The sequence below is a fragment of the Rosa chinensis genome, chromosome 7 (genome assembly GCF_002994745.2).
Source record: "Rosa chinensis cultivar Old Blush chromosome 7, RchiOBHm-V2, whole genome shotgun sequence".
Lineage (NCBI taxonomy): Eukaryota > Viridiplantae > Streptophyta > Magnoliopsida > Rosales > Rosaceae > Rosa > Rosa chinensis.
The window spans coordinates 67,090,757-67,109,617 of NC_037094.1; the positions used below are offsets into that span (position 1 = coordinate 67,090,757).

At 39.5% G+C, this 18,861-nt stretch overlaps 2 protein-coding genes across 5 annotated transcripts; one reads left to right on the forward strand and one right to left on the reverse strand.

The window, feature by feature from the left end:
* Positions 1–7,738: 7,738 nt before the first annotated feature.
* Positions 7,739–14,845, forward strand: LOC112175251 (histone-lysine N-methyltransferase EZA1). Of its 3 annotated transcripts, XM_024312910.2 has the most exons (16): positions 7,739–7,895; positions 8,227–8,588; positions 8,694–8,858; positions 8,946–9,030; positions 9,130–9,279; positions 9,372–9,419; positions 9,598–9,669; positions 10,302–11,017; positions 11,440–11,590; positions 12,225–12,445; positions 13,081–13,212; positions 13,508–13,595; positions 13,712–13,759; positions 13,872–14,000; positions 14,101–14,178; positions 14,249–14,845. In XM_024312910.2, the coding sequence occupies exons 1-16, from the start codon at positions 7,833–7,835 to the stop codon at positions 14,435–14,437; spliced, it is 2,697 nt and encodes an 898-aa protein (XP_024168678.1). In that variant the 5' UTR covers positions 7,739–7,832; the 3' UTR covers positions 14,438–14,845. The 3 variants fall into 3 exon arrangements, 2 of the variants coding, with proteins under 2 accessions (XP_024168678.1, XP_024168680.1); XM_024312912.2 differs by lacking the exon at positions 7,739–7,895 and having other exon boundaries at positions 8,430–8,588; positions 8,689–8,858; XR_002926375.2 differs by lacking the exons at positions 14,101–14,178; positions 14,249–14,845 and having other exon boundaries at positions 13,456–13,595; positions 13,872–13,965.
* A 99-nt stretch (positions 14,846–14,944) lies between these two features.
* On the reverse strand, positions 14,945–18,851 carry LOC112175252 (protein trichome birefringence-like 6). 2 transcript variants are annotated; one of them, XM_040512223.1, is made up of 6 exons: positions 18,770–18,851; positions 16,338–17,637; positions 16,022–16,214; positions 15,745–15,935; positions 15,499–15,657; positions 14,945–15,401 (listed from the first exon to the last, which is right to left on the reverse strand). In XM_040512223.1, exons 2-6 carry the CDS (start codon positions 17,048–17,050, stop codon positions 15,116–15,118), a joined length of 1,542 nt encoding a protein of 513 aa, XP_040368157.1. In that variant the 5' UTR covers positions 17,051–17,637; positions 18,770–18,851; the 3' UTR covers positions 14,945–15,115. The 2 variants fall into 2 exon arrangements, with proteins under 2 accessions (XP_040368157.1, XP_024168682.1); XM_024312914.2 differs by lacking the exon at positions 18,770–18,851 and having other exon boundaries at positions 16,338–17,727.
* Between the last annotated feature and the right edge of the window lie 10 nt (positions 18,852–18,861).

Genomic DNA, 18,861 nt, shown 5'->3' on the forward strand with positions numbered 1-18,861 from the left:
TCCCCCTGATATCGAGACCATATATGTAGACAACTCCCCCTGATGTCTGCGTTTCCCCCTGATGACTACGGTCAAGGGAGTTCGGATAACTTCCGCAAACGATGCTACCAACATGTTTCTCGAAAGTGGAATTTAGGCAATGACTTAGTGAGCAAGTCTGCCATACTGACCTCAGATTGAACCTAGTTCACTTTGATCTTTAGGAGAGTCTGTTGTTGCTGATTATCCTTAGTGTTGTCGCTTTTGATGTAGCCTTTGCTTCAAAACAAGCAGCATTATCTTATATGCTCGTAGGCTCATCTGTGGTAGACTTCAAACCACAATTGTTCGAACATGCATAACTATGGATCCAATCCATATACATTCACGAATCACTTCGTGAAGAGCAATAATCTCTACATTGTTCGAAGATATAGCGATTAGGGTCTGCTCTGTAGACCTCCAAGATATCACGGTCTTTTCCCATGGTGAACAATTAACCAGTTTGGGAATGACCTTTGTGTGGGTCAGAGAGATATCCAATATCAGCAAAACCTTCCAAAACACATGTCGTTTTGGGATGGGGACAGTGGACGCAGGCCAGTGTTGGCGGCGTTCTTAGTGTGTGATGGGTCCGAATCCATCATCTCTCTGTAGGGATAAAACATTCCCATATCAGTCGTACATCTAGTATCGAAAGATATCTTTTACACCAATCCAATGGCGTCGCGTTGGCGCAGAGCTATACCTTAGCTAACAAGTTCATGGCAAATGAGATGTCCGGTCTTGTGCATTGAGCTAAATACAATAATGCGCCTATTGCACTTATGTAAGGCACTTCTGCCTCTAGCACATCTTCATCATCATCCTTCAGACGAAGAGGATCCTTTTCAGGATCAAGACTACGGACGATCATGGGGGTGCTTGAAGGTTTGACCTTGTCAAAATGCCTAAGCATCTATCAACACGATGCTCAAGTTCCAAACCGAGACATAATCGTGTTCTCCCAAAATCCTTCATCTCAAACTCAGATTTCTAGTATTCAGCGGTTTCCCTTAACTCTTTAAGGGCTTCCAATAAAGATCATGTCTAACATGAACCGCGATAGAATCCGAAACTTGTTATGGAAACGCGTGGGCATATCCCTTCCCAATCAAGTAGTCACTTTAGTGAGCGTTTCAACCTTATTACAAATGTGCTCCGTGGTCTAGAGCCACTTGACTTGGGTAAATGAAGTTCACCATGAACCTTCATGTATATTCCGTATCTAGATCCCCATAGAGATACGTAGTGACCACATTTGTAAGCTGCATGTTCAGTTATTTGGAAACTACCAAACTGACAAGGTAGTGGAGTTCAGTGACTTCCATTACGAGAGAATATGTCTCATCGTAGTCGATTCCAGGGCGTTTTGTGAGAAACCTTGCGCCATAAGGCGAGATTGCCATCTCTTTTTCTCATCACGCTTTCTAATGAAGACCCATTAGTCAATAGGTTTTATGTCAGGAGGTGTTGGCATTACTAGTTCAGAAAACCTTCCTCTTTGTTAGAGAATCCATCTTAACCTGGATCGCATCTTTCCATTTAGGCCAAATTTCTCTACGTTGGCATTCATTCATCAACGGAGCATGGTTCGATATCATCGGACTCAACAAACTCATGCGCATGCGCAACTACATCATCATTATGATGGAGTTTCTATCCCACATCTCATGTACACCGGTGTAATTTTCATAGAGCTCTATATTCTCAGGAATAGGTTCTGACATTAAGGCGTCCCCCAACGATAACCATAACCCGGAAGATTCTCATGAGACGGATTTTGAGTCTTGATGATCAAAGGATTGGAATGTGCCAAAGTATCATTCGAACCCATGGGCCTCCCACGCATCCTAGCTGGGGCCATGGCCTGTAACGCCAAAGTGCCACTCTTTATGGTGTTGGCGCCATGCCTACCTCCGTGTAGGGTGGCGCAACGTCCTCGATCTCGTAGGGACGTCCATCCTTGCAGGAATGTTTGCAGCATATTTATGTGATCTCGTCACTTTAGTAGGGATCGAGATGAGACATAGTAGGGACAGACTACGACAATTCATGTCGTTCCTGTTGAACATTCGTGTTCTTATCTCCCCCTAACGACGGGAAGACTGTCTCATCAAAGTGACATCCGCAAATCTAGCGGCAAGGAGATCGCCTAGCAAGGGCATTTAAGTGGCAGACGATTGTTGGAAGCTCAAATCCAACGTAGTTGCCCATTCGTCTGTAAGGACCCATTATAGAGCGCTGTGGCAGCGCAATTGGCACATAAATGGCACACTCAAATATGCGTAAGTACGATATTTGTACCCAGTCACTAGCTGTATCGCAGAGGTAGATTGAGTGGCATTGAGTCGTAGACGAATTAGCATAGCTGCATGTGATATTGCATCACCCCTAGCGGATATAAGGAGGTTGGTGCGCATTACCAATGTCCGGACTACCATCGTAGTCGTTTCCGCGAGACCATTTGGGTGTGCTCATGGGAATATGATGTCCAACATCAGTCCCAAATGCAATAACCATCGAAAGTCTTCGATGTAAACTCACTAGCATAGTCAAATCTAATTGACTGAATAGGATGATTTGGGGAGTGAGCCCGTTGTCATATGCTGTGTGCTAAGAGTGTTTCATAAGCAGCATTACAAGTGGACAATGGCACAACACGTGACCAACGTGTTTGCATGTCAACCAACATCATGAGATATTTAAACGTCTACAAGTTGGTTGAATCAGTCCAGAGAATCCCTACGGATTCTATGTAAGAACATAATAAGTATTTTCATATCCTTTGCATAGGACGGTCTCAGTCCTAGTTTCCCTAAGGAACGGGCTTTGTAAAACGAGCGAGAGGCTTTAGAAGCAACCAATGAGAATTTTGGTTAGGCCTGAGCGTCTGAAACACTATTTTGAAGCAAGTTGCTGATTGCAGCATCACCTAGGGCACCATCACCATGATGGACGCCATCCATGAAGTCATGGATATGGACTACGCCAGCCCTAGGCTGGTGGTGGACGGAGGCGGTGCCCTAGGCAGCAGCGTCGGTCACATTTAGTCTAAGAATCAACTTTTGATTCATTCTTCATTTCGCTCGAGAGAAAAGATGTCCGTGTGAAGTCTTTTGTAGACGGATCATCATATCATGACTAGGATGATCTATCCTGTAGTGACAAAGCCAATATGTGTCTAAATCCAAGAGATCTTCTCTCATAACTTTATTGGATAGATCATCATATCATGACTAATAGCTCGAATAGTGACATAAAGTCTACTAGAGAGACACAAAAACTTCTCTAAGATGCGCCTTTGTTCGCAATCATTAGAGGTATTGCAAAGGAACTCATTTCCGTTCTCTACATGCGTTTTCGAATGAAATCCGTTGGCTACTCATAGGTGCGATTTGTCCTAAGAGCGTAGAGAGTTTTTTTTTGCGACAGTAATCAAGGTGCCCTTTGGCAAGGGGAACTTGGGCTATTTCATGTCCTTGAATTAATACTGATGGCCCAGCCATCGTAGTCACAAAGTAATATGCTTAGAATCAAAATTGAGTCATAATGAAAAGAATTTGAAATTTAATTCATAAGCCAACGGAGTACATCATTGTCTCTTAACCATTAGGAGAATCCAACCCAAATGCTAGCTAATGCAAAACAATGGTAGTCGTCGAACTTCTTTTGGTAATTCCAAAATACATGTGACCAGGTGAGTAGAGAGATGTCGGTGGAGCAAGGATCGCTTAAGTACCACTAATCTCAGAACCTTCCTAGACATTACACTTACTTTGGGTGAGCCTACTTTGAAGAAAGACTAAACCATTGGCATTTACTGCAAAGTATATGACAATTGCCTATTACATCTCTTGGAAAAATAAAGATTTAAACAGAATTGGCGATCTATTGATCCCAGCCAGATTTGTAGTCTTCAACCCTTCACTCTAGATCATCTTCTTGATCTTCTTGTTCCACATAGTGAGCTTCTCTTGCTTCACAATATGCTTTGTAGGCGGTGACAATTTCTTCACGAGCTCTACAAATGTGTGCCCAATGATTGGATACTCCACATCGAGAATATACATCTCTTTGCTCAGACTCCATTGATTGAGGCGCTTTGAAAGCGTCATTTAGATGGCTCTTAGTGTTGGTGGCGCCACCAACATGGCCAGAGGCGTTGCCTCCCTATCTCTTTCCACGTTGACCTCTTCGGTTCTGTGTTCGCCTATTTTGGACCTTCCCAAGTAGAGCGATTATATGGACCAGAACGTCCAGAAGTATCCCTAAGATTAGGTTTTCGCTCTTGGCACCCTCTCTTAGGGGCGCGGCTATAATTGGATTCCGGAATATACTCTGTTTCCACGGATCTCGAATTATAGTTCTTCACAAGGGTGTTGTCATGCTTTTCAACGACATTCATAGCTCTAATGAGCTCATGAAACCTTGTGATTCGTTCTGCAATAACATCGATTCGATAGTTCTTAGCAACCATCAATGCAGAGAAGGGAAAGGTTGAGAGAGTCTTCTCAATCAACATCGCATCTGTGATCACTTTACCAAAGAATTCTATTAAGGATTTAATGCGAAGTGCTTCCGAGTTGTAGTCAAGGACTGACTTGAAATCACAAAAGCGGAGGCTATGCAATCTCACTTCTAGGTCAGGAAGCAGGGAGTCACTGACATTGCCAAATCTTTCTTCGAGTGAAACCCACAGCCTTCTGGAGTCTTCTTCATTTATACACTCATACTGGAGCGAATCATCCATATGACGAGTCATTAGGGTGATAGCTTTCGCCTTATTTGCCTATAAGGCTGCTCTATTTACTTCCAAAGCTTGAGCTTGCTCAACAGTTAGCACGTCCTGGCTAGGTTCGAGAATCGTATCCAGGATTCCATCGGCCTTGAGATGCTGGCAAACATCACGAACCCACCTATGATATTCAGAGCCAGTTGTTCCCAATGGAGCAAAGTCCAATTTGTTCAGGTTACTCATCCTGAAAGAGAACAAGAAATTAGGGTTAGTTTCGGAGCGAAAAAAGCTACCACGAAAACAAATAAAATTTATGAGCATAGTCGCTTCTAAGAAATTAGGAATTTCCAAGCGCAGTCGCTTCCAAGAAATTTGATTCCAAGAGGGGTTGGATTAGATCAAAACAATGATGTTTGTGGTGGATCGTTTCTTCTCAACAAACTCTAAGTTTGGAGGACTCTACAAGCTCCAAGCTTGGAGTGAGCACGAACCCCCACAGTTCGGCTTAATTAGGTCTCCCCTATGATGAAGAAAGTGGGGTAGAAGAAGGGAGGTTGCAAGTCCTCGAGAAAAAGAAGCGAAAAAGAATAAAAAAAACTTCAAAAAGGGGAACTTTTAGTAAACCATACCTCTTAGGATTGCAAAGCGTATTCGATCCTCGTTGTAGGATTGCAGACGAGCTTCAGTCCTAGGCGAATCAAACTTGTTGAAATTCGGAGCAGATTCGCTTCTGAACAGCTCCCACTCCGATTGGTGTACAGGTCTCAAAACTTCTCTAATTGGGCTTAAATTTTGAGGTCAGATACAAGAGACATAGTTGAACAACTTTGATGAAGGAATAATTTTTATCTGAAGTCCTGAACTAGACGTTTCGGGGCTTGCAAACTGACTGATATGCACAGGAACGAGCATGCTGAACAGCTCCCACCTCGAATGGTGTACAGGTCTCAAAAAGACTCAAATATCGCTGAAATTTGGAGGTCAGATATAAGAGACATAGATGAACAACTTTGATGAAGAAAGGATTTTGATCAGAGGTCCCGAACAAGATGCTTCGGGGCGTGCAAGCAGCCTGATCTGCACAGGAACGAGAGTGCTGCTGTGCTGCAGGGGGCAGCAGGCATGCGGCAATGCTGCAGGGGCAGTAGGTGGCACACGGGTGAGCAAGGGCTGCAGGGGCAGCGTACGGCATGGCTAGCAAGGGCTAGGAGCTTGCGGTAGTTTTGGTGAGAAGAGTTTTGGTTTTTAGGGCTAGGGTTAGGGCTCGTGCTGATAACGTGTTGTAGAGAAACTGAAATTGAGAGAAATTCGCTGTGTATTCTCATTGATAGTAGGGGTCTCTTTATATAGAGGATTACAATGCATAGAATCTCAATCATACAAGGAAAGTAATATTACATTGAATAGGAATCTAGATCCTTCTAATTTAACCCTATTACCATTAGGTCAAGTAACCTAGAGTTTGGGCCAAACACAAATTAGGGTTTACTTGAACAAAGTTTGATTTTTTTTTATTGGATAAGATATTTATGTTGTCTGATTAAGGAATGGAGATGTAATTAAGATTTATAGAGTAATTAAATCATTGAAATGACTAAGTTTTTTATTATAAAGATCTTAGTTTGTTTGTAAATTATATGTGTGAGGTTATTTGAGGAACTTTAGTGAGGTTTAATGAGTAAATTTAGTATTTAAAAATTTGATAGGAGGTGTAAAAAACATAGAGGCCAAGTGAGTAAATTTGGAGGTTCCAATAGAAAAACTCTTTCTAGATATTTCTACCACGGATAAAAATAAAAATTGACATGAATATGCTTTGAACCTTTTAGGTAACTAATTCAACGTACTCAATTAGGCAAATAATCTTGCTCTGAATCAGTGAAGGAAGAACAAAAATAATACTCAATAGTGTAATTTTCAAATTCGTGCATTATAGGTGAATCATATCATTGTTTGTATAATCTCGGCTGTTGACACTACATCAAGGAATATCATGTCTCACCAAAGCGAATTCTTTCTTCCGCAATTAGTAGAATCACCTAATCACTCACTCGATTTATAAGCCATGTCAATAATCTTCTGGCAAAGGACATATTACAAACCTAGCATGTAGATCACATCACTCTGAGGTGTATTCAATGAATCTATACATGTCATAAGAAAAACATTACACACAGGCCATGTCTCTAAGACTTTGACCGACTCAAAAGTCATATCACGAATCCTTCAGCTTGTGCTACATCACAAAAACTTGAATATAGACCTTGTAATGAAGATATATTGTACAAATCTATACATTGTACGAGAAATAGTGAATGTAATTGATGCATACGTTAATTTGTTTTTCGACATGTAGATCACGTCATAAATGGTTTGACGCACGAACCAGGCATGTAAACCATGTCACCAACATTCTGGCAAATACCAAAATTGACACATATCAATCCCAAATGATTTTGTTACCTCAAATGTCATCTGTTTCACACTCATTCTCTATTGAGTTGCAGAGAAAAATAAGCGTAATAGCACAAGGCATGATGTGCAGAGCTACTGACTCTGCAACTAAACTCAAATTTAGTATCTCTAAATCTTTACCTGTTGGTACCGGAAGTTATTGCTTTTCGTTATGGTTTGCAGATATAGTAATATCCTCATCTTCCATACATGCCAATAGAAAACATATAACTCACGCATACAATAATTTACAATTCGGCATATGACATGTTGTCCGACGCTAAGGACCCGGCATAAAAAGTTAAAAACCGTATCACCAATACTAGTCCCCTAGCTTATGCCAACGTCACAAAATCTCGAATGCAACTAAAGAAGGTGTATTCTAGAAATCTATGCATGCCAAGTTTGGCCAACAAAATTGATACATATAACCAACCAACCAACGCATACAACAAATTATAATCCAACGTGTAAACCACGTCACCTGTCGTCAGACGCTCCGCCGGACCCCGGCAGGTAGTCCACGTCACCAATACCTGACACGTGTCAATCCGAAAGCAGTTTTATTACCTCCAGAGCCTTCCGTTTCTCACGCCGTCTCTGGTGAGTCGCAGAGAGCAGAATGAGCGCAACAGCGCGAGGCGTGATGATGTCCAAAGCTGCCGACTCTGCAACTAAACTCAAAGTCAGTATCTCTCTCTCTCTCTCTAAATCTTTGCCTCTCCGATTGATCCTTCAATTTTTGAAATAAAAAAAATTTAGATGCTTTTCATCAGAATTGGAATTTGTCATGATCAAACGGCCATAAAGCATTTATCTTTACAGAATCCAATTGGAGTTTGGATATGAAAGGAGTGAAATTTCAGATTTCCCATTGTTAAAAATGATAGCTTGTAATCATGGAGCAATGCTTACCGAGATAATTAGCAGTTCACTGTTTTCGCCGCAGCCAATAAAAGTAAAATCTAGTTTAGATGCTTTTGAACTATGTAATACTATTTGATTGATGTGGGCAGAGATCACATGGAGATGAATCAGGAGATACTGTAGGCTTGGCACAGAAGATGTACCAGCTTAAGAAGCAAATTCAAGCAGAGAGAGTGATGTCGGTGAAGGAGAAAATTGAGCAGAATAGGAAGAAGCTAGAAAGTTACGTTTCGGAAATATCGTCAGTAATTTCAAGAGAAAATGAGCCAAGTGGGAGCTCTAGATTGCTTAATTTAAGAATTCAACATCCTCCCTGCAGATTCAGTGGGTTTTCTAAGGGATTTGGTGATAAAGATTATAGTAATAATGAAGATGAGTTACTCTCATCAAGTATTGAGCTTCCAAAAGCTCACAAGATTGATCCTTATACAACTTGGATATGGTTGGACAGGTTTGATACACGTTGCTTTAGCTCTAATTTTGTTTTTGGTGTTTCGGGATTAATGTGAATATGTTGCTTGTTTCTCCCATCTTAAATTTGTCTTTCACAGCACAGGAATCAGAGAATGGCTGAGGACCAATCAGTAGTTGGGAGGAGGCAAATTTACTACGATAAAGAACATGGCGTTGAAGCTCTAGTCTATAGTGACACTGATGATGAGATGACAGAACCTGAAGAAGTGAAACGTGCATTTTCTGGAGGAGAAGATCGAATTCTGTCGTAAGTTTAGATAAGCTTAGCGACTATGTCTGCTTGTTAACTTGTCATATTCTGTGGTGTTTACTTTTTCTGCGTTGAATTTGGTAGGATGGCCTTTCAGGAGCATGGGACAGGAGAAGAAGTAATGAAAGCTGTGAGCCAGTTTATTGGAGCCACCACTTCGGAAATCCAGGTAGCTGTAATAAGATGTGTTTGCATGTTATGTTTTGAAGGATAGTCATCAAGCTTTTGGTGTCTAAGTTTTGTGGCATTATACAATCTGCACTTGCAGGAGCGGTACATTACAATTAAGGAGCGGGACTGTGAAAAACATGAATCAAAAGATTCTGGGGAATCTGGATCAGATAAGCACATTTCTCTTGATAAGAGTCTCAGTGCTGCATTAGATTCTTTTGATAACCTTTTCTGTCGCCGTTGCCTGGTAAGGGTGTCATAAAAAATGGATGGTTAAAGAGAATCATTTGTATTGTGTTATTTGATGTAACTCTTGAGTGCCTTTTATCTATCCAACAGATATTTGATTGTCGTCTGCATGGCTGTTCTCAACCTCTAATCTATCCTGTAAGCAGCAACATTATTCATATGTTTCACTTTACTCTGAATTTCATTTATTGTTTCGGTTACATTGGAAGAGACTTCGAGCCAGTGATACCTGTCACCTATCCTAATAGTTACCAAGTATCTCACCCTCCCTCAATCTGTTGATACTCTATATTTCATTAAATGCTTTGTTTGACAGAGTGAAAAGCAGTTGCATTGGTCAGAACATGAGGAGGACGACAAACCTTGCAGTGATCAATGTTACCTTAGGGTATGACCATTCTTTCTTCATGTGTCAGAGGACATGATCTTTCTACTCCTGATATTTTGTCTGTGAACTTTCTGGTTTACAGCATTGTAGTCTCAGTTTAGTTTCATTTTGATTTTAAATGAAGAAACTTATAATTATGATGTTTTGAGGAATTTTATCAAACCAAGAATACTGGCAGGCACTGGATGCACTGATCTGTAAAATATTAGCTTTGACTTCCAGTGTTCTGTAATTGCTATCTAAGTTTTATATAGTTGTGTTAGTTCTTTTCCTTCTCTTGACTTCTATTAGTAGGGCAGTGTTAATCTAACGGTTCTTCATATCATGAACTTGTACAATTGAAATTCTCTCACTTTCAATTGATTTTTCCATGTGAGACTGTGATGAATTAGACTGCTAAGATGCATAATCCAAAAAGTTTGAGGCTGGCTGGCTAAAACCATTTCTTTTTCTTTTTCTTTTTTTTTGCTCTTTTTTTCTAAATGGAGTCTGGGCATGGTTCTTTTTCAGCATTCAACTTTATATAGGGTGTATTTATCACAATTCTGATGATTCCTATGATCCATATATTGTTTTGAGTTTTTGCCACAGTTCATGGGATATTGAAGTATGACTTCCTATCCTTCTTGCAGTTAAAGGCAGTTGACAACCCGTTGGAAAGTCCACATATTGATGCTCTGGGCATAACAAATATAACAAAGTCAGAGAGAGAAAGTGCTCCAGCATCATCCTTTAATGCTGAACAACTAAGTTCACGTTGTAGTATGGACATCATACATGATGAAAGATACATTCCTGGAAAATCTGTGGTTGTCACTTCAGAAACTATTCATAGTTCAGATGTCAATACTGGAGCTTTAGGTTTGGATACAGATATGATGATGACTCACAATGAAAATTCAGGGAAACGGAAGGTTGTGATGTACACAGATAAAGTGGCACACGACCAAACTATAGTGCCGGATGATTTGCAGGGGTCTTGCAAGAAACAGAAGGGATTAGATGCCTTGCACTTAGTAACTAGTACACCAATCCTGGTTCAAGATCACTCTACCAGTTCTGAACTTAAGAACTCAGATGGTGATTTACCCAATAAAAATGAACTTGAAATGCCCAACAACGAACGCACCAGACATACTTCAAAGGAACTTGTTTGTTTTGGTAGTTCTTCCCATGATGAATCTATGGACGATGTCAAAGATAAGCCAAAAGATGTAATAGAAGTACTGAAGCAACCATCCAAATCTACAGGACGGCAAGTTGAAGGGCAGTGTAGTAGCAGCTCTGAATGGAAGGCAGTAGAGAAAGAATTATACATGAAGGGATTAGAGATATTTGGGAGAAACAGGTAGGCCTTTTTTTTTTAATTGAAAACCATGTTATATGATCATTGACTTCAGCCTTCCTCTCCCATACTTAGTCTTTGATTGTATCTCTTCATTATAATGAGAAAACTACTGTGTTTTCTCTAAAGAAATGTTACATAGACACTGTGTACCCCCAAAGGAAACTCTTTGGAAGAGAGTCAATTTGACACTTCGGAATATATGTCATCTTGCAGAAGTCCATGTAGTCATCCTACGGACCAATTTGACATTATTACCCTATTGCAATTATCCAAGTTGGTAGGGGAGTTTGAGTTTCGTAGAGAACTCCTGCATAGTTGTGCAATATATTTTTGATCTTCCTAGTTTTGTTTGTTTTGTGTATATGGTTATACTGTGTCTTAGATTTGTTTCATTATTATAATGGGTAACTTATTTTCTGCAGTTGCCTTATAGCCAGGAACTTACTTTCTGGCTTCAGGACTTGCTTGGAAGTGTCCATGTTCATGCATGATGCTGAAGCTTCAATGCCTAACAGATCTGTTGTTGGATTTATGGAAGACAACGGAAACGGAATAGCTGATACGGATCAGAGTGTAAGCATTGAAGAACTTTTTGATTCCCTATTTTCTATAAGGTGATTGTAAGAATCCGTTTTGCCAACTAGGCCTGTGGAACTATTACTGGCTTGAGCCAGCAGGCGTACCTTTCTGTTCATGTAATGACTGCATGAGTCTGTCGAATTCTATTCTCACGTTGCCAGCCAATCTATGTTTGTCAGTTGACCCCTATTCTTTTACCATCCCCCAATATAGCTGTTAAACAGAATCAATCTCCTCCTTCAATCACTCCCAGGATCTCCTATATTGATTTGTTTGTCTAAATAGTTTGTCTACTGCTGATTTTCTTTTTCCTAGGATTATGCATCAGTTTTGATTCTGTTGTTAATGTAATACTTGTAACTGTAAAATACTCACAGCTATATAATACATAGAATGTAATAGCTTAAATTAATCAAGGAATATCAATTTCTACATGGTATCAGCCTAGGTCTAGGATCCTTACCTCTCTCTCCTTTTGCGTCTGTTTTTCTTCTTTGTGTCCAGTCACGCAATTCTCTGGTTTCATGGCTTCCACCTCTTCAACCCCTCCCTCCCAAAACACTGCCCAGTCAATTGATTCTGCAAACTAGAGTTACACTTCTTTTACCTTCTATTTTACTTGTGTTAGGAACAAGAGATGCGGACAAAGTCACGATCATTTCGTAGAAGGGGCAAAGCACGGAGGCTTAAATATTCTTGGAAGTCTGCTGGTCACCCATCAGTCTGGAAAAGGATTGCTGATGGCAAAAACCAGTCCCGCAAACAATATATACCATGTGGATGCCAGTCTACATGTGGAAAGCAATGTTCTTGTCTGCAAAATGGAACCTGCTGCGAAAAATATTGTGGGTATGTTGGGTTTGTCTCTAATGTCCTTAACTGCTCATGCAAAGAAATGCACATAACTGGTGCTAAGATGCTTCATAATAGAAATCATAAGTTTAAATAAAATAAAAGTAATACTAACAATAATAACAATAGTTTGATAAGAAAAGCCACAGCATATTGTATGTATTGTTGGATTTCATTTTCAGACTAGTTTTGATGTGATATGTCTGTGGTTGAAAGTTGTGAGATATGAAATGTAAATTATATGAAAGGAATGATACATACAAGCTATATATTCATGCCTCATACAAGCTACCTGATTCAGATCTTGCCTCAACAAGGTTGGGGAAGAGATGAGATGAATATGAATGACAACCAGTTCTGCCCAACCTTTCAACTAAAATAAGAGGTTGAAGCTGCATCCTGAAATCTACATCAATTTATTTAGTGATGCTAAGCTTGATCTGTTCAAGGGTTTTTCTTTTTCTCAGCTTATAAGTTGCTTCAACTTTTTAAATGGCCCCACTATGTGAGGTTTTGTAGCCGCAAAATGGAAGTTTTGTAGCTTAAATTTCCATTATGCTAGACAGTGAACCTATAAATGAGATGGTAAATGTTAATATGAAATTCTGACCCATTAACTCTTACATCTTCAGATGCTCAAAGAGCTGCAAAAATAGGTTCAGGGGATGCCACTGTGCAAAAAGTCAATGCAGAAGTCGGCAGTGCCCATGCTTTGCTGCAGATCGTGAATGTGACCCAGATGTCTGTCGCAATTGTTGGGTTAGGTAATGAGTTTTATATTTACACTGTTTCTTTGTCGAATTTGGATAGTCTATGCCTGCTGTTTACTGCAGAAAGATATGTCAAATTGCTGCTGTGTATGGACCAGCTGGTTGAGCTGTGTGTAACCATGGATAGAGTTTTTAATCTGAGCTCAATCTTATCTTGAAAGGGTTCTTATTAAAGCCATTGTAGCTTCATTTTTTTTTTTTTTTTAAATATGTAGTTATCCTTTTATGTCATTGCAGACTGTTTGTAATACCTTTGGTGGTGTTTTTGAATCTTGCATACTTGATGCAGTTGTGGGGACAGTTCATTAGGCGAGCCACCAAAACAGGGTGATAGTCAATGTGGAAACATGAGGCTTCTTCTAAGGCAACAACAAAGGGTGAGCAATCTTGGTGTATATTCAAAAAGTTGCTTGTGTGGTCTGCATAATTCACTAGGTGATTTATCATTGATTTCTTCTTCTTCTTCTTCTTCTTCTTCTTTTTTCTTTTTCAGATTCTCTTAGGTAAATCTGATGTTGCTGGATGGGGAGCCTTTTTAAAGGTTGGCAGATAAGTGCAGTTGTATTTGGCTTCATGCATAATCACACACACACACACACACATATATATATATATATATTTACTTGTCACCAAATTGAATTATATGATTTCAGAACCCTGTAAACAAAAATGATTATCTTGGAGAATATACTGGTGAACTCATCTCCCATGAGGAAGCAGATAGACGTGGGAAGATTTACGATCGTGCAGACTCATCATTCCTTTTTGACTTGAATGATCAGGCAAGTGAAGATTGATGTTTTTGACATTGTGTATTCATGGGAAATATGTGATAGCTATAGCTTTACTCTGGGATATATCTCAAGTTTTACTTACTTACAGTGGGTCCTAGATGCTTACCGAAAAGGAGACAAGCTTAAATTTGCAAACCACTCGAAGAAACCTAACTGTCACGCAAAGGTATTTAAGGTTCACCGATCCTACTGTTTGATTAGTTATTAGTAGTTGAGCTGATTTGTGGCTTGCATAGGTAATGCTGGTGGCGGGAGATCACCGAGTAGGCATATTTGCCAAGGAGCATATTGATGCTGGTGAGGAGATCTTCTATGATTATTGTTATCCACCAGAAACAGAAATCCCATGGGCTCAAGCTGAGGGTACAAAGAGGGATGATTCATCTGTCTCCCAAGTCAGAGCGAAGAAACACCAATCTCACTGAATGGAAAATTGGCATGGCTTGGGATGTACATACTGAACATGAGACATATTTCGATTTTGGGGGTCTTTATACATGACAGCAGTTGAGAATTTTTTTGTAAGGAGGTATGCCAGCTGCTTCCCTACCAGTTAAATTGGCTGATTTGGCTCTACATGTTGATATGATCAAGCCTGCTTCTTGACTTCAGAAAGATAAAGATCAGACAATAAGATAGTAAGATACTACCGAAATAAGGCTCATTTTATAAATTTGGGAAGCAATAAGCTAGAAATTCTTCTAGCAGTTTGATATTATACTCGTGTCAATCCCAATCTTCTCGTACAAGCATGTCACCATGGTGATAAATGGAATTGCTTTGTAAAAATTTCTTTATAGAAAAAGAAAAACCTCATATTTGCTTTACTTATATTTATATTTTGCTTCTTTGATGAAACAGAAAGAGCCTTCAATTTGACATTTAAATAATAAATACCCAGAAGTTGGACCTCACTTTAGTTGTAGGTGAAGATAGTGATGCATGCAGGGTTAATTGATGAATTTCTTACAAGAACTACAAAAATTTCAAACATTCTCCTCGCTTGCATTTCCAGGTCGCTCTCATTACAAGCTAGCTATAAGAAATAATGAAAGAATTAAAGTATTTACAATTTAGAAAAATCGTAAGCGGTAACTCTTCAGTTACTGCAAATGAGCATACAACAATTCATTCCACACATCAGGAATGCCAGGAAGACACCAATGACTGCAGTCTTGACTGCCTGAGGCTGATTTTCTTCCATATATAGATGGATGACCATCTATTCTAAATTCTGATAATCCAGTTATGTTCAAGAATGTGATGGGAGTTTTCATCTGCTTTATGACCTCCTCTGCAATCACATTTTTCTCACTAGAAGAAGCACTTAACGTCTCAAGTGGTTTAGTAGCTTCCTTACAACTCCCGCCTGAATTCCATTGACCTCCCCTGTTAAGATAGATTGCATTAAAAATCCAATCAGAAGATGTTGTATGAAATAACCACATTATTAAGTCTATGCAGCATGTAATCTAATCAGGCAAACCTGAAATGGGATGGTGCTGAACTACGAAAGAAAACTCGGGTTCTACGTGGGTTGATGTATCTATCAACCCATGAAGCCCAGGTCATCAAAGATTTTCTGAAAGCTGTAGAAACATCAAGCCTTGGATGAACTTGGCCGCCTTCTTGGTAGTAATTAATCCTGTTATCAACTCCAAATGTCATCATACAACTGAAAATAAATAAAATCTCACGACACTGAGCTTAATAGATCAAAAAAGGGACTGACCCAGCTTTAGTTTTATAATGAGACCACCAATGTGCAGTGTTGAATATCAAAACATCCGCTCCTCTCCATCTAGATGAACCATGATCAATTGCATCAATTCTCAAGATTTGCCTCCTCTTCTGCCCTACTCTTGCCTTGCCTTCATGAACCAAGAAATGGCTCACATAATATTCAACAGTACACTTGTAATCCTGAGATAAGAAAACAACTTCAGAATTGAATCCTAAATAGCTTGCAAATGAAAAGATAAGAAAGAAGGGTCATATATGTAGATTACCACAAATCTGAAACTGTAATTTCCCTTTTCTTTGGTGATTCTGCGCCTGTGAGTCTCATAGACCCTGTTTGGATCCTTTATTGCTCCCATTAACATGCACAACATGGATTCCCATTGATTTCTGTTGATTGAATCACCCACAAAAACTAGTCTCTTCCCTCTTATTAGCTCCAGCATCTTTGTTGCATTGAACCTGTACCACACCAAAAGTACTCATAGTTAAGTCTTTAACATTGCAATCAAACCACATTGTGACTATACCAAACTACCATGCTTTAAAAGCTCATCACAACTAAATGATTGAAGTAGAAAGTACCTTGGAATTTCACAATCTTGGGGCTGCCATCTCCACTTCATGTAGTCTTTATCTAATCTCCCATTGCCCTGACAATTAAAACCTTCATCTATCAAAGGACACGAACCATTTGTGTACAAAGGATAGCTCTCATCATAAACCCACCTCCCTCTTGTAAAATCGCATACTCCATTTTTTCTCTCATCTTCAACCTTCCCACTTCTTGAAATTTCAATCTTTTCAAATGCAGTTGCTTCAGTCTTGTTCTCTTCAATCTTCTTACTACTACTACTTGAGACTAATTCAATCTTTTCCACTTCTCCTGCTCTCACAGGTTCCTCTACTTGTGCCAATGCTGTGAAATTACCATCCATCCCGCCACCGCCTTTCTCTTCTTCATGTGGTGCCACTCTGGATTCATTAAGAAGTGAAATCCCAGCAGACCCAGAAGCATTTTCAGGATTGCTCAAATGGGTGGTCTTCAAGATTGAATCTTTGGGACCATTTAAGGGTAAGTTTCCCCTGAAACCAGTTAAGGACTGAACAGTTATGGGTCTGAAACCCAAAACGAACGAGGACTTGTTGAACTGGAGATGGACTTGTTGGGGAACTGAAGGGGTGGCTTTGATTAGCCAAGTGGTGAAGAAAGTGAGGAAGATGAAAGAGGAAAAGATTGTGAAAGAGAAAACCAAGAATCTGGTGGGTTTCAGTGAGAAGCTTCTCTGCCTCTCCATAACCGAGTTTGTTAATTTCTCAGTTGTGAAGTGAGAATGAGAGACAGAGAGAGTGGGAAATATACACACTCAATTCTCAAAGTCAATAAAAGAGTTGGGTGAGATTTGGTAGAAGAATGGAAGAAAAAGAATTAGGTAAAATGGCAAGGCATGCATCAGATCAAATTTTCCGGTAATGTTTCTCTAATCTGATAATGTGAGTGTGTCGGAGTGGAAAATGCTAAAGAAAGCAGAGCAGTTGCTAATTGTGAAAGTGGGTTGTTAAACAAAGAAAATAAATGATTTTCTGTACTATATCTCTTCATTTTTGAATAGACTACAATCGGATCGGCACGAAATGAATAATGCGTGTAAAATGACATGTATACCCTTTGGAGTTCATTGGAATCAGAAGATGATCGGAGAAGAGATCGGCCAATGCGTTTTCAAAGTTATCGAATTTTGAAGGGACACAGTCGCACACATAGATCAGAAAATGAGAAGGCCATGAACGTTGCTTTATCGTGGCAACTATTGCTTACGAACTCAGTATCCTTCTCTCCTTTCTTTCCTCCAATTATTAGGTAAGAAGTTATATTCTTGTTCAACTGAAAAATAAGAGTTAGTCTGATTTGAACATATTTCAATTTGAGATATGTAATCTATTAAATTTTGACTATTCTATCGGACTATGACTCTTATTATGCTCAAAACACAAAGATATAACAAACAATTCTGATACCATGTTAGACAATTACTTTACGCTATTTACAAACTTAAAGTAACTCAATCAATTGATACCGAAAGTTTACAATTTTCTTGCGGAATTCATATATATATATATATATATATATATTCTTAAAATCTAACGCTTAACGAGGTTCTCCTTTACTTGACACTTTCACCATTGTACTAGTTGAATTTGCTTCCCTTGCAAGGCATGCACTACTGCGTGATCTTTCAAGAATGTAAATCACGAAAACAAAGGGGGGTATAATGTCTTTATGAAAAGCATATGGCAGGAAAGTAAATCTGAGGAACATCATGGTGAGGTCGTGTGGTACGTTAGTAAGTAAGGGGAAATGGTGTCCACAGAGAGCAATAAATGCCAGACAAAATAAAATTGAGAATGTGAGAGATTCCAATCTAATCCTTAATTGCTGGCTCGTGACAAATTTGCCGTTATCATCATCCTGAGCTGTATGCATGGATCTCAACGCTGTAACCGATTTTCCCTGTCCTTTTGAATCTTTTCTATGTAAGTCTCGTACTTCCTTTCAATGGTTCTTAGGTTACAACGCACATGTTGTCACGTAGCAAGAGAAGCAAATATTCCATCTTTGTAGGTGGCTTGTCTTTGTGTTAACCTCCAAGTGTTGGACTACACTATAGGTAATGCGTGCCAAGTTCTAGTTCGTGAAGGTTAGTGCTTCACTAACGAAACTTTGTTGCTGACTCTATTGCTAATTTTGCCCTCTCTTCGGACACGAGATTGGAAATAACTATCTCCGATGATCCGCGTTCCTCTACTGAGCATTTCTTTTCCTTTCTTATTTTGGTCAATAGTGAAATTCGTTGAAGACAGAGAGCAATGACTACCTCCCGTAGTCATTCATAATTTACTTGTGTTGTTTTGATGTAGTCATTTCTTATCCTTGCCCTTGGGCCCAAAACAATGACCAAAATATAAGGATATTTGGACACAAAGAATGTAGAAGAGCACAAGCCCAGACAACTTACAGTTTTTGGAAGAAGTTTTCCTTTTGCTTTTATCCCCTTCACTAGTTCCACTCTTTTTCCTCTTTGCCGTGCAGGAAAACAACTACAAGAGA

Bases quoted from the DNA above. Each gene is read 5' to 3' on its own strand.
- LOC112175252 (XM_040512223.1), bottom strand. From the start codon at position 17,050: ATGGAGAGGCAGAGAAGCTTCTCACTGAAACCCACCAGATTCTTGGTT. The intron at 15,936-16,021 runs GTAATCTACATA...TTCTTATCTCAG, and splicing joins ATTACAGTTTCAGATTTGTG to GATTACAAGTGTACTGTTGA. The intron at 15,658-15,744 runs GTCAGTCCCTTT...AGTTGATAACAG, and splicing joins CATTATAAAACTAAAGCTGG to GATTAATTACTACCAAGAAG.
- LOC112175251 (XM_024312910.2), top strand. From the start codon at position 7,833: ATGAGCGCAACAGCGCGAGGCGTGATGATGTCCAAAGCTGCCGACTCT. The intron at 9,280-9,371 runs GTAAGGGTGTCA...TCTATCCAACAG, and splicing joins TTTTCTGTCGCCGTTGCCTG to ATATTTGATTGTCGTCTGCA. The intron at 11,018-11,439 runs GTAGGCCTTTTT...TATTTTCTGCAG, and splicing joins GAGATATTTGGGAGAAACAG to TTGCCTTATAGCCAGGAACT.